General features: G+C 36.4%; 1 protein-coding gene across 2 annotated transcripts; it reads left to right on the top strand.

The window, feature by feature from the left end:
• Nucleotides 1-2,638: 2,638 nt before the first annotated feature.
• On the top strand, nucleotides 2,639-15,224 carry LOC120344537 (surfeit locus protein 4-like). Of its 2 annotated transcripts, XM_039413810.2 has the most exons (7): nucleotides 2,650-2,767; nucleotides 3,496-3,617; nucleotides 4,184-4,280; nucleotides 4,618-4,706; nucleotides 5,264-5,450; nucleotides 13,885-14,058; nucleotides 14,758-15,224. In XM_039413810.2, the coding sequence occupies exons 1-7, from the start codon at nucleotides 2,720-2,722 to the stop codon at nucleotides 14,842-14,844; spliced, it is 804 nt and encodes a 267-aa protein (XP_039269744.1). In that variant the 5' UTR covers nucleotides 2,650-2,719; the 3' UTR covers nucleotides 14,845-15,224. The 2 variants fall into 2 exon arrangements, with proteins under 2 accessions (XP_077968512.1, XP_039269744.1); XM_078112386.1 differs by lacking the exons at nucleotides 13,885-14,058; nucleotides 14,758-15,224 and adding an exon at nucleotides 7,571-11,708 and having other exon boundaries at nucleotides 2,639-2,767.
• Nucleotides 15,225-18,294: the final 3,070 nt, after the last annotated feature.

Genomic DNA, 18,294 nt, shown 5'->3' with positions numbered 1-18,294 from the left:
CTCCCGTTTATTAATTATAATTTTTTTACATTCTGCTTAAAAAACAACGGCAGTCATCTCACCTAACTCTCGCGACCAAATCTTTTTTGTTTTGTATGGCATCGTCTTGGCGACGAATTTATTGCCGACTAAATTTTAATTGTGTTTTAGGATAAGTTATTTTCTGTTTGTTGGTTTCTAAACTTTACAAACTTGGGTAGCAATTACTATTAATGTGAGATTTGTGCATATGAACGATTGAATATCGCGACTGGATGTCCGATATCTGAGAATGCGTAATTCTCTTTCAACATTAATTTTCAGGATATCAGCGTTCATGTGGTCGAATAAAAATTATTTATCAAATGGATAGGTATCAAAATTATTTGGGATCCACTATCATATCATTAGTTTATTTTTTATATTCATGTTTTTCTCAAGAATCACCCTCGTTATATTTAGTGTACCTTCGCAAAAGAAAACTCTTTGGTGTCATCGTTCCTATTAGTGTCGTTGAAATATATGGAAACCTCGCAAGTGGCATTGTGATGCGAATATTTGATACTAGGTCAGCAGCATTACAAAGAGTGCTATTTATGAATGCTGAAAGTACATGACATTACTAAACATTTTGCCAATATATGATGTTTTCTGCCCGATTTAAACTAACTCGCACGCAAACCAAGGCATGTCGACATTTAAAAATTACTTGTCTTTGGGTAAGCTCTGAAATAGTATAATATAAATGTAAATGAGAAATTAGGTCACGCTAGTTCACGAAAGGGGAGGATTTTCAAAGTGATCTTGTGTAATATTTCGGAGAAAAAAGTTTGAAAGGAAAGTAGGTCAACCTATCTCCTAAAACAGGGGAGTATCCTGCTAATATTTCGGAGGGTACGTAGGCTTTTAAAACAGCGGGTGGCGACTTTCAAAGTGGTTCAAAATCACAAATTAATAATTATCAGACTAGGTTTAGGGATAAATCGAACAGTTGAATTTCCAGCGCACATAACCCTAATTAGTTGATTGCTATTTATATTTGGGGAGGGGGGAATTATTTTGCACTGGATTTGTACAAACGATCCACCCTGTAACTAATATGATTTCCAGCCTGCCTCGTGTCTGTTAGATGGAGGAAGCAACAAATGTGAAAGTCTTTGCTGCTTACGCGAGTAAGCAACTGACACCGTGATACATTGCATGAAAGTTTTGTCCGCGGCAGGTGTTAGCAAATGTCATTTCGTTGCCGATGAATTCGCTTGTTTTAATTAAACATGAATTCGCTTAAAGGGAACTCGGTTAACGAAAAGGCTTCTCTTTAATTCATAATATTAACCGCAGGAGCGCTTTTTCGAGTATCTATGTCGTTTTAAATGGGTTATATGAAAGGCTAGGGCACCTAACTTGTTAAAATCGGCAAAAGCACTTTCGCACTTTTTTTTTCGACTGCGAAGCACTTTCGCACTCATAATTTGCTTAGAGTTAACACTGTTGGTCAGTAAGAGTTAACATTCTTTATGTATGTTTCTTAACGTGGACGTAACTCAAAACAAACGCAAAAGACATTTTTGTGCCGTTTCAAGCATGATATAGGCTTGTCCAAGTGTTCGTGTTCCCTGGTTGCACGTCACTCCTTTTTGGCATATTTTCAATTCTACGAGTTTTATAACTGTTAGTATTTGAAAGCTAAGAAATATACAGAGGAATATGTTATTGAAAGAAAGTCATTTGAGCAAACAAACTAGTAATCATCACTCGCACAATAATAATCAAACAATAATTGCACACACTTGAAACTGTTAGTGGAAGCATGCTCTATTTGTTTCTTGAATATGTTGCGTTGCGTTTCATAGCCACTCTTATCTGGCGACAAGGCGATAAATCAAATACTGAAATATGACATTATCTATACTGCTATAAGTTCCCAAACATAATTTTTATCAATTTTTTATGATGCTCTGTAAATAATAGTCAACCTCATCACAAGATACATACCACCTAAATTTGGAGAACCAAGGCCCGGCTGTACCTTTTCCTCGTCTATTCTTCGTCTGCCTTCATTAAAAAACATTTTTGTAATGGTGTCAAACAGAAATTATTTATGACTGTCAAACTGCAAAACCAGACTATTTAGGTCTAGGCCTATTCTATTTTTACAAACATAATAGCAGATAAACATGCTTTAAATAGCCTACTATTAGTGTTTAAACTTACTTGCAGGTTGGAATAAATATTTTGTCTGCAAAAAATATTTATTTTGCAGTTGAACAAAATACCTAATATTTAAAAAATATGAAAGTCTACTTTGTTTAAGAATTTCAACCCGGGTTTATACAAATATAAACGGGAAACAAATAAGTTCATTTAAAAAAAGAAATATCGTAGTTGTGAGCTCAATTGTTGAGGTTTCTACAGAGGTTCATCTCTGAAAGAATTTCTTACGTCAGTATGTGAACTACTTGAGTGCTTCGGTAAATTTTTTTTTTTTCCGATTTTAAATAGAACTCAGTTTGTTTCCCAGTAATGTTGAACATTCAGAATCAAGCTTCATACCTCTCGTTTCTCCAAAAATCATGTCCATGCAACCAAAGCAAATTCGATATCTTGTTTACCGTTGAGCACAGTTCAAGATGTCTTACCATATTCCCTTTCCTTTTTCCAAGATAAATATAAAACTATTGTTTTTTTCAATCTTCTACAGAATAATAATTTAAAGGGTAAATAACCTAGGCCAATCAAAATGTCTCAGAATCAAATGGTTGGAAAAGCAGAGGATATTGCAGATAATGTGAGTTATCTTTTTGTGTTGTCTGCTGGGCTAAAACTTGACATGTGCAAGGGTGGCCATATCGAATACAGTACTAATGTATAGGCTACATTCAAAACAATTCAGAATACAAGGGAGTACTTGCGAGTTAGAACTCCCTATTAAAATGTAAAAAAAATCGTTTTTCTGTACCAAACATAGCAATTTTTGTGACTTGAAGCGTTTTTTTGGAGGCCAAGACTCGTATAAACCCATGTTTCCCGGCCGCCGGTCGGACCCGGCCGTTTCGGTCTAAATTAGAAATCAAAATATTACATTCCTTTAAAAATTTCCTGACTACACTCTTATCTGAATACATTTTAAAATCGACATCAAGTCCATGCTTCTGAAGTAATTCAATAATCTGCTAGTAATATTCAACCCAACATTGACAACCAGATGAGGGCAGTCTGTGGTTTGCCATATGATTAAGCTGTGTTTTTATTGTTCTTGTCCACTGTGATAGAAAGATATCCACACAATCCAACAAAATAATAATTAGGTTCGAAATTAACTAAGTCATCAAATTTGACTGAGCAGGAAGACTACTAGTCAAAGTTGTATTAAAATTCGGTTCAGAGTCTGAAATCAACATAGATCTTGTATCTGTAAGAAGTTTTTCAACTCTTGAGTTGGGGCCTGAACCAGAGTGTGGATGTTTACAACCCCGGTATTTGAAATAGTGGATAATAATGTTCCATATTTTGCAGGTTTTGAGGAAAACCAAGTTTATTTTGCCTCATCTTGGTCGTTTCTGCCTCGTTTCAACATTTGTAGAGGATGGCATCAGGATGTGGGTACAATGGTCTGAGCAAAGAGACTATATTGCAAGGTTGGTTCAAGATTCCTATTCTGAGTGGAACACTGACCTGGTAGTTAGTGCAGCGGTTACTAACAGGGGTTCACGACCACTCAAGGGAGCCGCAGAGCAGTTGGAAGGGGGGCACTATACTAGGCATAATTTAATTGATTTTCCATTTTACAAGAAAATTCCTCGTTGTTCCTGGTTTCATTGCTTGATATGTAATTTGCAATCCCCCAATCGAAATAAGACTACCACTGGAATGATAAACGGGGCCGTGAGTGCCAAAGTCACCGGCCCTGAATAGGTAGCCTACTAGCTAGGCAATTTGTTTGATTCTTATACGATAATGCATTTATTTGTTTGCTTTCGCTTAAACCTGGCATATGTTAAAATCGAGCCTGGTATTTTTTTTATAGAGGAGCTAGACGTCGCGGAGTGTTGATTGTCTTTGAAAGGGAATAATGAAAGTATAAGAATCATTCTTCGAAATCAAAAGTGAAATATATCAAATATAAACATCCATTCTTAATATTTCCAAATCTTCGATTCGTTATGCCATCGTCGATAAATAAAAGTATAATCTCTCTTTCCAGTACTTGGAGCTGCGGAGCTTTTCTTGCTACGATGTTCGTTTTAATAAACATGCTCGGACAGATAGGAGCTTGTGTTGGAGTTTTAATCAGAAAGCAGGTTTGTATCTTTGTTGTATAAATGACGCTCCAGAAGTATGTGTACCAATATGGAGGTAACTAATTTAGTTCGCCTACTTTACATCAATTTGTATGAAGGGACTGAAAGCCATTGGCAGGGGGTATATTCACTTGGCTAACACAGACAGTCCCCGAACTCGTAATAGAACTAAAATAAGGAAAATCGGAATAAATTATGGCCTAGTCCCAACCTGGTACACATACTATGGGAATACCGTATAATTCACAAGGATTTTTAGTTGTATTAAGGTTAATCTCTGTTCATGTTGTATTCATCAATGTATTTGGTTGTGTTAAGATGCATCTCTGTTTTTCAGGTCCAGATAATGTGCGGAATCTTATTTTTCATCATCAGCCTGCAAACCATCGCTTACAGTATTCTGTGGGATCTGAAGTTTCTTGCTAGGTAAGATTCAGGTTCTATAATTTTATTCTGAACAAGGCTCCAGACAAGTTTGGGTCTTTGGAAACCGCATTCTAGGGCTAAAATATTGTCAATTTGAAATAACTTGCCTTGCTCGAAGATAAACATAACCAGGGATAGCCTAAAAACAAAATAGTTTAGTATCCCGAATACATTCTAAATGATCTTTTTGAATTTGGAATAATTTGAAAAGGGTCTGTTTCACAAGAGGAATTCTTCAAGACAATTGTAAATTCTTGGAAATCAAATTGGTCATTCAGAATAATTAAGATAAACACTGTTTTTATTAGTGTTCTCTATTTTATTCTGTCAGCAGTTACTAATTCTTTTCTATCATGAAATAATAAAGGCCCAAAGCGACATTTTCAAATAAAAATATTCTAAGTTTTTCCTAAAATCAAGAATTTACTTAACTGAATATAACCAATTTCTAATGTAATCAATTCGTTTTGGATATCCCTGACTCCTATATTTCAAACATTGAAACAGCATTATTGTCAGCGGATAAATCTCAATTTTGTTTTGTTTTAATTCGACAGAAATCTTGCCCTTGTGGGAGCAGTTTTGTTGCTGCTTGCAGAGAGTAAAGCAGAGTCGAGATCGTTGTTTGCTGGCGTTCCTCAACTCGATCGTAACACGCCGAAGTCGTACATGCAACTCAGCGGACGTGTTCTACTTGTTCTCATGTTCATGACGTTACTGCACTTTACTTTCAACCCAGTCGATGTGAGTTGTTATAGTATTCGGTGCTTTCTTGGTGTTTTCATGTGGTGGTGTTCACAGTGAATCAGCTGATGTAAATGTAGCTACAGTGGTTCCCAAATAGGGGTTTCCCCGCATATTATTGGGGTCGCTGAGTCGTTAACTTAGCCAAAGTCATCATTTGTAGCTCCGGTGGTTCCCAAATAGGGGCTTCCCTGCATATTATCGGGGTCGCTAGTGTCGTTAACTTAGCCAAAGTCATCATTTATCAAAATGACTCGAGTCACCTAAGTCGGTGGTTTTCGAAGTTGATAGATCGGGGGTCAAAATTAAAAGCGGAAGGATATTCGCGGGCTGGAAGAGGGGGGTATCAATATGTCTAATTATTAAGATATCGGTATAATCAAATTGTTACGAATATACACATGCTTAAACTGTGATTATAATGTAACAATTGGCGGTATCTAGATCGCAATAAGGTAGAAACAAAGTGTTTAATTATTTCACTAAGTTATATCCGTAATCTAAGGACTTTGCTTTGAGCAAACTTAAAATATGAACTTCCAACTAGTAAAACATACAGACCGCTCTCAGGTGCCATCTTAATTGTTGAACATAACCCATTTTAGAATATATTTGGCATTTGAGAATATTAAGTGATTTAGTCATCATGATCTTTCCTGGTTTTCATAATGCTTACGCTAAGTCATGTTTTCCCTCCCCAAAGGTCGTGGAATAAAAATTTTGAATTCACTGTTGTTAAAATTATAGACCTTCAATAATGATACAGTGATTGAAAATATCTTCGGAAACTCGAAAGCGATAATCATACAGTGTTCTTTATAGCTTATTAATAAAAATGCCTTGCATACCACAAAGTTTCTGAGTCGAAATTGTAGAAGTCTTTTACAACCAAGAAAATTTGTCTTGTTAGCCTCTCTATTAGATAGGGAAAAAAATTGCCTCAAGCGACCACACATGGTGACTAACAGCTTTTGATTAGCTTTCTAAACTTGAAACTAACATATATGCGGCACTTTCGATTCTCCGTTGTTCCAAATTCAATGAAAAATTTCCAAAGAGCGCCAACTTGTGAAATGGGGGTAGCTTACACCAGCTTTTGAAGGTTTGTGGTATAAATGCAATGGTAAGTGTAGGATACGGGTGGTAGATTAGATCATTGTGTTTTAGACTAAACTTTCAGGGACACGATGGTTGAAGCCTGACCTTGATAAACTACGACCCGTAAGTCAAATCCGACCCATTGGGTAATTTAATCTGGCCCGCCTGATGCTGCCACAACCAAACTGAAACCAAATTTTGATGTTGAGCTAAAAATAGCTAAAGGAATTTGTTGAGATTGTGATTAAATTTAGTTTTGTTTCGAGGCTTATTGTTCTCCACTTTTGCTTTGTAAAGAATGCCCATAAAATGTAACTTTCACATCACACTTACATGGCCCGCCATTCGAGTTGAAGCGAAAAATTTTGGCCCCCTTGTCCAAAAACGTTGCCCACCCCTGGTTAAAGCATTAGTCTAAACAATCCCAGGTTACAAATCTCTGTTTCAAATTCGTGTTCTGTAAGGATTGCTGAATTCCTCACTGCCTAGGGCGCTCACTGCGCTGATTTTGATTTGACAAGACTCCCTCCAATATCAAGTCTATGCAAATAGAATGGAGAACTGGTTAGCTAATGCAAAGGCCGTGATTCGCTCGATGATTAAGTCATCTTATGGGCCAGGGATAAAAGTGAAACTCCTATCCTATGATAAAGCTATCCAATTGCCTTTCCTCTCCCACTGAATAAATACGAAAATCCATCCTATTGGTTATCATATAGATAGATCATTTACTGATTAAAGCGCCAAAGCGCCTCATTAGCTGCCCGAATGCTGATTTGGAAATATCCCAAATAGTTCCAAATTCCGAAAATAATTGCTTCTTAGTGTATCAGTGTCTGCCCGTACAACTTTGTTTGAAGTCAAGGTGATTCAGACTCCCCCAAAAATATTGGCTCTTCATGAAACAGTGGCTATTCACATGCGTAAATGCCTTGTGGAAAGAACAATAATAATAATTATAGTTATATACTAGGCAATGCATGTTGTGGGTGTCTTTCTAAATTAATGATTTTCCTTTACAGCTGATTCAGAATCTCATCGGTTCCGGTCTGATGCTTCTCGTTGCCGTCGGTTACAAGACGAAACTGAGTGCAATGGTGCTGGTGGTTTGGCTATTCTGTCTTAACGTTTATCAAAATCAATTCTGGAGATACGCTTCCACGCGAGCCATGCACGACTTCCTAAAATACGATTTTTTTCAAACGATGTCAGTTATAGGAGGTTTGATGCTCGTTGTAGCGCTCGGGCCAGGCGGTGTCAGTGTTGATGAAAGAAAGAAACTTTATTAAGAAGCAGAAATGACAAAAAATTTGTTACAAATAGAAATTCAGAAACCAAAATTTACGGAATGTTCTTAGGCCGGGCGGGGGTGTTAGTTTTGTATTCTCCAGTTTAATGTATTATGGGTTAGGTTAGCGGTTCTCAACCTTTATTCTCTTCAGCATCTAAAGAGCATCTTGGCCTACAAAACCTTTGAATAAAATTTCGTAGAAGATATCGTGGAATGTTTTTTTTTAAATATAAATGCTGTAAAAGTGTCAATGACTAAACTTGTGTTTATTTATCAACTTGTCAAGTTGAACTTCCAAACCTTGTTTCAATTTCAGCCTCTCTGTAAATTTGGCCTGTATTTGGGGGTGATATTTGAAAGCACGACCAAATGCGCCTGTAACCAGTGGTTCCTAACCATTCTCCCAATTTGGATCTTTTTTTTCTCCCTCCCTATCCCCACGCACAACTCCACACCGGCGTTTGTACAGTTTGAATAGTTATGTAGGATAAAATAAGTTTGACAATGATACTGAACAATATTAGTGAAAATACGAAGTAATATTTTTGTGTTTCCTTAAGACTGGATTGCTCCTGGTAGTGAGCAGTGACACATCTAGGGCGTGGCAATTTATAGACAGAAATATTTCAATCGAATAATTTCAAAAGAATAATCATGTTTCAAGTATCTCAATTCAACTGCAGTCTTTGAAAATTGTCAACTAATAATGAGGCTCATTTTAAAATTTTGGGATCAGTGCCATTTCATCTAGATATGCCACTGTTATCGTGTGTGAGATTTTGCACAGTTACAGTAGTTCATAGTGTTTCCATATTACGAAAATATCAAATGAGTAAACAATGTTATTCAAACTACACATAATGCAAAGTAATATTTCTGTATTTTCTTCAAAAACCTCTCCCCGGTGAGAACTCTGACATAGTAGATTGCAACATTGTTGCATCACAATATTCTTTATGGTGTAATAAAGGTAAACTTATTCCTGCTATTTTGGGGCTGTCTTGTGTCGTGCCCTACAATCTACATATTTGAGGGGGGGGGGGATATGAATTAAATAAAACGAGAGAATGAAGGTTGAGAAGCCCTGATAGTGTCCATGCTGCTAATTTTTATTGTTTGTTTTAATACAATGTGGGTGAAGACTAATTTTTATTTTTTTTGCCAAAAAATCCTTTTCGAAGCTTTATTATATATATATTAAGTGCTATACAATATTACTCACAATTTGTTGCTTATGTTTCCAAAATTTCTTTAGTCTTTCACTTAATGCTGGTCAATTTATAATCGAACACAAAGTATCCGATAACACAGTTTTTTCATCCGGCTTCCGCAAGTTTGCATACAAATCAGACCATAGTTATGCCTTCTGTTTCAATCCAATCAAATACACTGGTATAATATAATAAGCATGTTTTGCTAGTGTCGTGTGAAAGACCTTTGGTTGTTTTTTTACCAAATTATTTCTATTGTTTCGCAGTTCTTTGATCGGCATCTTATATTATTACAAATATGAAAAATAGTAATAAATTTTACAGTGGTTCCTCCAGCTTCTGGGAGCTCCACTGAGAAAGTTGAAATCCATTGCGATATCTGGATTAGGTTCCAGTCTTCACTTAACCATACAACAATATTCCTATTTTCAAGTATTACTAGGGTTGTAGCGTTGTAAAAAAGTTGCATTCGACCTCCAGTTTTGAAAAGTTCAATAATTGTCTCTGTGTTTGCAAAATTTTAGACTTTGAATCTTGTCAAAATGAAATTGTCAAAACTAGTTCAATTTTACGTTTCATTTCGTGTTCTGAAAAAAGTTTAAAATCAGATAATCTCAAGTGTATACTATTTTTCTCTTGTCTAGAGTTTTGTTTAGAGTAAAAGTGTTTGGGGGGGAGTATTTGGAAATTGTATTTTGTCTTATGACTTCATTATCATGAAAATTTGCTAAACTTCATTCTTACGGCTCTACATTCATCAGTTGAAGCATTGTATTATTCACGTGGTCATGCTTAAATGCTCTGGACCAATCATTGCCAAGGATTTTTTTTAAATGGTGCAAAAATGTAGCATTTGTTGTGTGATCTTTTCTGTTGTCCTGACTGTTTTAACCACTGCCTATGTTCGGCCATTTGTAATTTTTTTTCTTAACATTCAGTAAATTAATAGTATAAAGTTCTATATTTTTCCCGGTGTCTCGAAAATTTCATGTCCCACTTTGGTACACTGTTCTGGGTTAGGTCAGTGGATATACAGGGTGTCCATAAAGTCCCTTCACAATTTTAATTCTCAATAATTCTCAAGTCAGTTCTCAATATAGCTTAACCAGATTTGTTGTTTTTTGATCAGTAATTGTTTAAGTATTTTTACTTCATTTAATACATCTTTGAGGGTAGTATCGATAAATTCCCTTTGCAATTTTAAGACTTTATGGACATCCTCTCTATTGTGATGCAAATGGTTAAATGAGTTTATGTAGTGGAATTCAAATTTTCCATTGAGTGGGATTCATGGTATGTTCTGGTTAGGATGAATTTAAATATAAAAAATAAGATTTTTACATGATATCTACATGCTATTTCGTAATGGCCTTCAAGTTTTAAGGCGAAATTTGACATGAAAAAATATTTTAAAATATTCAGAAATTAATGAATTGCAGGATATCATTTCAAGTTGACTGGCTGTGGCTTATCGAAAACAAGGGTTCTCTATCTTTATTCGGGGCTCCAGAAGTATGCGAACCTAGATGGTGGACATCGGAATGTAATATGTGTACTAGGTTAGGGTTAGGCCATAATTTTAGGTATAAATACTACGGGAGGCTCTTGGCTAGTCTTCGAACTGATAATAGGACTAAAATAAGGAAAATTGGAAAAAAATTATCGCCTAACCTGTTACCCATGTTACGTTCCGATGTTCGCCATCTTGGTTCGCATACTTCGGGAGCACCCTTTATTCGCTCAACCTTCACACTTATTTCAAAAAGTAAAATTGACCCTTGCCCCATTTCATGAAAACTTGTTACGATATGCTGGATAGTTTCTATAACAAGAGCATAATAGCGTCATATATTGTGGAACCCCGACAATGGCCGCATTTGTGAAAATTTAACTTCTCAAAACAAGTAAAATTCATCCCCAAAGCGAATCAGATCCACTCTGTAACCGTGTGTCCTTTCTACAGGGAATCCCTGTGCTCGAGCATGCATGAACACCTCAACTTTTTTGAAGCATTTTGAAAATAATTAGTCTCAAAGCAGCATATTTACGAGGTGTTCAGTGCAAGCAACCTTTATATAAAATTGGGTATGAAATAAACCTATATTTATTGAAGTGTATCAGGGGACACTCTTGTTATTTTTAGTCGAGAGCCTGCCTTGCTCTGAGCACAAACTTATCTTATCAGTTGTCATAAACTCTCCTGCCTGAACTTTCCATTTTTAGTTGAGGGCTTGTGACATTGCTTTGAGCAAGCTTACACAGGGGACAACCAAAGTGAGTTTTTCAAAAATGGTGCCGGCTTACACAATGAGCCATTTTAAGACATCTTGAAAGTTTATTAGGTTCAGATAAGTTCCAAAACCGTGACATGACTTTTGCTGCTATGTGTTTTGTTCTTAGATAACAATCTGTGTAGAAGTTGAAAATATTAACGAATGCAAAGTTTAATTCCCCCCCCCCCTCCTAGAAAAATAAAATTCCTTTCTTGTTAGGAAATGCTGCTTTGTTGTCTAATGGTTTCTGAACCCCAGTTCTCTTCATTCACCCATATTTTTTTGTGTTGCCCCCACTAACTGTAAATCTCCACCGAGGCCGCGATAGTTTATTTCTTGTAAATGTGTCTTAACTTTATTGAGCATTAAAATGTTCTGGCTGATACATGCTTTCATTTATTTACTCCACAACAGGGGAGACTTTTACGTTACGCACTGCGGATTGGTCGTCAGAAAAGTTATTCATAATTCTAAGGCTTTTAAACCAAAAGTACGGCCTTTGAAAGAAAGAAGTTATGAGAACGATGAAACAAAGTATATTTCTAATTTTTGAAACGTCCCATTGAATTGCTTCGGTTTTTCATTTTTATTGTTTTCAAAATTTTAAATCCTGTCTCTAAACACGAGGAATCTAAGAAAATTATAAAAATGAATAAATAGAAGCAGTAGTGTCTATTTCCCTCAAAGTCCTGGGAATTTGAAATCTGTAAGGCGACTCTTTTCACAACGGCAATTTATTAGAACAGTACATATACACCCCATGTTTGCAATTATGCCAACTGCGCGAATGATATGGCAAGTATTATATATGAGATGTTTAATGGACTCGCCGTCAACGATGTTCATGCGAACGACGCACTAGTTGTCGATGAAGCCAGTTCAAGGGTTTTCATCGCACCCGTTCTTGTTTTAAACGTTGGACGGCGCAGCAAATGGCTAACGAAAAATATGGGTATTGCTACAAAATTGGTAGCTGCTTGCATATCAGTTCTTGCTAGTATCAAGCTTTGTTCAGGGAAAATGCATGAAATACATTAAAAAAAATCTTATTATCGTGTCGCGTGGTGTTTTCAATTCCCGCTTCTGTCATGCATGGGGTGGCTTGATTGTGAACGTTTCCTTTTATCTGCTGACAAGGTGAGTGTATTATCCTTACTTGTTTTTTGTTAACTAATATATACATAGATGTAACCAGGGGGGAGAGAGCCATGACCAACCCCAGAACTTCCACATTTTTTTTTTGAAATTTCGCGGCGTTTGCAGCGCCAACACCATTTTACTCTATTCTCGAACGATTTACTGAAAATCGGCCGAGTAAGAGTCTTTTTACGTCATTATACAAAAGAATTTGGCACTTCACAAAATTTTGGGCTGGCTCCGCTCTTGGTTGGAGAGGATCGACTTATCGATGACAGTCATAATTTATCAAAGACTTAAAGAGTAGCGCGAGTAATCAGAATGTGATGACTCGGTATTGTACCTTATTGCCAGTGAGCTCTGTCGCCGACTCAACTTTACCATTGTTTACCTGTGATTGGGCTCAACTCAATATCTAAGAGCTTCTGCATAACCTGCTTTATTATGTGCCTGTTGTATAAATAACAGTAATTCGATAATAATGTCTTATGAGACAAAGTCCTGAGTAACCATTAAATCAGTGGTCTCGCTGGAGAAAAAAACGTTGCATAATGGTTTGCAAAGTTATGTTTTGTAATGTACCCGGAATTCAAAGTTTGGTTGACTGCTTAGTAAGACTGCAAACCTGTGACGTAATCATCTTTAGGCCTATAACGGGATTTTGCATCGAGAGGGAAATACATCGCTGGTATAGAATATTTTGAAATCTCCAAATTACACACAGATTATAAAAACCTAAATGTTTAAAACATGAGAAACATCATGTGCCCACCTGCACACATACAAAAATTCACACGAAACACAAACACCTACGGTAGTTAAAAAAGGCTTGGGCCAGAAATAAACATACAAATGTATTGAACTTTCCGGCCGCTGTACTTTAAATCTTACAGAAGGCTATTTTGAATGCAGAGCAATTGTTCAGCGACATATGAAATCAATCAGAGGAGAGTCTTTGGTAAATTGTGAGTCGTGTCAATCACGAAATCTGCGATCTGAGGGATCTCGTATCTAATCTTTAATAATTATCTATTTCTATATTTTAGTTATATAATTCAGAAAAACCATGCCGTACCCACCGCCAATAACAGTATTTCTATGACCAGATTCCCCGATATTTTAACTGGATATTAGAACCGTGGGTGTCGCTGCTCGATAACCAGATTTGGTTCCGCGCGGCTTCCCTTCCACAGTAAAATTGTATGATTACCTCTATTTTGAATATTGTATGTGATTGTTTTTTACTAATTGGATGAAATATACTTGACTTGACGGTTAGGTGCGTACAGCCCAAGTTATTTCATTTAGAAAGATAATCGAGTAAGGTAAATGCTAACTCGCCCTAACACAGCTATCTAGGCCAAAATGTTTGCTAATCCCAAAGTTGAGCTTCGTACTAAATATAACAAATATATATTTCGCAGATCTTTCTCGACATCGGAGGGGGCGTTTGTATCCTGTGCATTCTGATTGGATTCCATGCTCGTAAGGCGGCAATGGCGTTCGCGATCACGCTCATGACTTTCAATATCGTTCACAACAATTTCTGGATTCACAGCGGCATCATGAACGATTTCCTCAAATTCGACTTCTTCCAGGTAGGTTATGTTTCATACACTCTCACTACGAATAAGAATCTGTGCGAGAAGCCAACGATATGCAAGAACTAGGGGAACTGGATATTGTGTATTGAACTGCAGGTCCTTTCTCCTTGATTACTTTCTACTTCGGATCCTTATGTGACACTCACCACAAGGATGCTGAACGAGATAGTATTAAAGTGAAAAGTAAAAATAACATGATCTCTTTCAACGAAATATTAGGTATATATGCAAGAAGCTGCGATATTTTTCAATCTTGGGATATGATTTTCCGAGAAATACCGAGAATTTATGAAATACCGAGATTGAGTAATCATATGACGAACTACGGCCTTTCGTCCGGTTACCAGTTAATGCCGTGGATGTGAATAGTTATTTGTTTTAGATGCATGGACTTGAATGTCGCTTTTCCATAACCAGCTTCGCTTCCCCAATAAAACTCAGTGATTAATTTTTCCGGGTTAGAAAAAATTGACTTGACGATGCAGGAAGCCGTAACCTACCAGTTGCCACGTTAACCACCCTTCGAGAAGTTCAGCAATTCTATCACACATAACTTTTCCTCACGGAATTGGAACCTGTGAACCCACGCAGAGTAATCAGAGGTGCCATGACAAGCGTATTTCTAGCCATTTCGCTCAAACGTAGGAGAATTCCCATTCGTGCCATTCTCAATCTTATACTGGTTATTTTCAGACTACTTCGGTCGTTGGCGGCTTGGTCATGGTGGCGTCAGAAGGTCCTGGCGGTTTCAGTTACGAAGAATACAAGAAAACTCAGTGAGGGATCTGATTGGTTAAACCAGTGATGACGGAATAATGAAATATTATTTAAACGACAAACTGATAAAATATATTGCGCAATAGTTTATAGGTTCAGCAATCTCAACTTTATCATCGGCATTTTAGACAATTTAATATTCAAGCATTAAACAGGGTGTCCAAAAAATTTCTTTCGATTTTATAGTTGTAACAATTATAAGTTTAAATAGATTTTAATATGTGATAAATAATAACTACAAGCACAATAAAAACTAGAAATTTTGATCGTTATTACTATAAAAACGGGCGAAATTTTTGGACGCCCTTTATTATCGGAAATGCTCATTAATAGTAAAATACTACCTTCTCATATCACAGATTAATAAAAAGATTTTCAGCTCATGTATTGCTGCGTTTTCTTATTATAAGACCAGTACCTTTGCGTATAAACAGTTGGCTAAGATAGTGCATGTTGGTTATCGTGACAGGTGATAGTGTGGCAGAGGTGGGCAATTACTTTTCTGAGTTACAGATAATAGACTTGGTTACTGTGCCGAAGGTTCAAAACTTAAAATATGAATGTAGAAATAAAAAACAGTTCATTTACAACTGCTAGACAGCAGATGGGTAACGTGCAACCGTACTAGACGTATATTTTGTGCCATGATAATCCAGCTTATGTAGTGGAATACAAACATTTTTTGAAATAAGGGAACCCGTTATTGTGAATTCCATGCAAAGAGAACCTGTTACTGAATTTTTTAATCTCGGAAGACCAGACAGATTCTGGCGCCTTCAAACTATAGTAGATTACCTGGCTTACCTGGTAGTGAGTGACGGATCGCGCAGTCTTCAATCTCACCGTGAAAAGCGCATAAGAATAATACATTCTTCAATACTGAGCAAAATAGCGCCCGAAACTTTTTGTATGAGAGAACCGGCGGCGGGCAAAAAATACTTGGAATATAATATTTTAAAAAACATTACACGGAGCCGTGAATATGAAGAGGGTATACCTATTCATACAAACCATGAAGCTCAAAAAAGTTTTGTCAATTAATCATTATATTAATCCTGATATAGGTCCTATTTTAATTTCGGAAGAAATCTTAGACGAAAATATCCGATATTTTTATGGTTAGATTCACCATCTCCTAGGATTACAGTTAGAATGAATATACAGGGTGTCCAAATAATTTTGCCCGATTTTTATTCTTAATTTTTTTTGCATGGTAAATGAGAACTAGAAGAGCTACAATTGTTATTACTAAAAACTGGGCGAAATTTGTAAACGTCCAACACTCGAATTGCGTCAGCGAAAGTTGGATTTCTTCACCGTGCCCGCAAATATTTGTATGTATGTATGTATGTATGTATGTTTATTCGTCTCGTAAAAGAAAAAACACAAGAGTTAGTAAATATCAACATTGAAGACGGGATGTATACACAAGACCATACTGGCCTAAAACACATGAAAGTACGTCATACACCCCCTAAGATAAGCATAAAATGCAATAAATCAAATAAGTATAATAATATGGTCATTCATACAGACAGTTGTGCAAGGAGGGTGGTTGCGTAGCAATATAGGCAACAGGGGGAAGGGTGGGGTATGTCCAACTGTTTGTACAAAGGGGTTGGTAGGACAAGACAACCTCGTCAATATCTTAAAAATCAATTCTACAGACGTACTTCGCTGTCGAAGTCTAATTCTAAGGCATAACTTCTCAAAGTGCTCTGTACGGAGACCCAGGGATCCGTGTGAGAAACCTAGAGGCTCCGCAAGCTATTCGATTACTTATCAAAATACTGACTTGGCTAATTTTGTAACTGTTCAAAGAAGTAATAACAGCATGAAATTTGACAATAGTAGCGTCGAAATATGGCAACGAGGCGGTAATTCAAATATGACATTATCTATAACAAAGTCCACAGCCAGGATTTTTAAAAACGGAGAGGGTTCAAAATTGGAATCGGAAATTCCCCGCACTACATTCTTCGCGATTGGGCAATTCGTAAAAAAAAAACAGTGGGTCAGTGGATAATGAGTTTTGTGTTGCGTAAAATATTCAATTCATGGCCGATAATGTCTTGTCATAATAATTCAATTGTGCTCATCGTTACTCGCGTTTGAGTCAAGATTACTATTACGATTATGAAACATTACTATTCTAAAATAACATAAATAAACTGCCAACTATAAATGAATTAGAGTCGTATTTTGCAATCTTGAGTTGAACTAAGTATGTCTGAAGAAGTCTGACCTTGGTCAGACGAAACGTTACAGAAATATATTCGTGTTAGTGTGCAGCAAGACTCTTGAATCATTTGAGATTCGTCAAATTTGAGTTGTTCTTTCAGCATTCAAGAGTATTTTATGCAAGATATCGATCTTACAGAAATACCAAGGTCGGCGTTAAAATCTCAATGAGTACAATTTACAATTGCGCAATCCATGACCGATGCGGATATTTAAAATTCCTTGGTTATTGACTCAATTGTGTTGGCTTAAAAATTTATTAATATACTTTCCATTAAGTATCTTATATGTCGTCACATACCGAGAAAAATTCGCATGCGGCTCCGGTCGTAGTTTTAGAATGGGCAAAAAAATACATCGCGCGCACAGTTGAGTGTGTTTCGATTTTAGTGACTATGGTATGAATCCTAACGAAGCCTAACATAACACCAAATTTTGTGATATACAATGTCTAAAAAAGGCGTTTTTAATCTGTCGCGAGTCTGCTAAAACAAAACTTATGCGGGTATCTTCCGCTTTAGTTTTAATATTTTATAATGGCGCTTTTCCAATCAAGAAATTCGGGTTGCGGATTCTCATCTTCATTAAATTATTTTAGCATGTCGTCGCCGATAATAAGAAAACACTAACTCGTTTTCACACTTAACTCATAATTCCGTGCATGAACAAAAAAGTAATTTTCGTCGTCCTCGTGGAACAATACATGCATAAGCCGAGTAAAATTTGTGATTCATGGAGAATTAACACCAACGTAAAGATGTTCTCAGTCTTAATTAAAAACACGTGACGCCGACGAAAACAATTGGCGAATTCAACCAAATGCAATCGTGCACGTTATCAGCGACTTTTTCAGTCTTCCAAAAATATTACAAGGTAGGGAGTTCGAACCCGAATTTATTAAGGTGTTTTTTAACATATTTACAGCATTATTATTAAAAATTAATCAGTGGAATTCAGATTTTTTTAAGTCTTGTATTAGGTGCTCTAGACCCGATGATGAATCATTCCGTCCTTCACAGCACCTGTCATTTTAATATTTATTTATTGCAGATATTTTGTTGTTTGTTTGTTTTCTGAAGAGACAAATAAAATAACTCTGACTGACTCAAAGGAAGGTTTGGCATTTAAATTAGGTAAATTAATTTTAATCCACTCAGGAACATTAATCGGCAAGTAACAATGCGTATTTTGTCTTCATAAATTTATTGTGGG

This window comes from Styela clava, chromosome 5 (genome assembly GCF_964204865.1).
Source record: "Styela clava chromosome 5, kaStyClav1.hap1.2, whole genome shotgun sequence".
NCBI lineage: Eukaryota > Metazoa > Chordata > Ascidiacea > Stolidobranchia > Styelidae > Styela > Styela clava.
The sequence above is the reverse complement of the archived record's forward strand: the minus strand, read 5'-3'. Positions and strand labels throughout refer to the sequence as shown.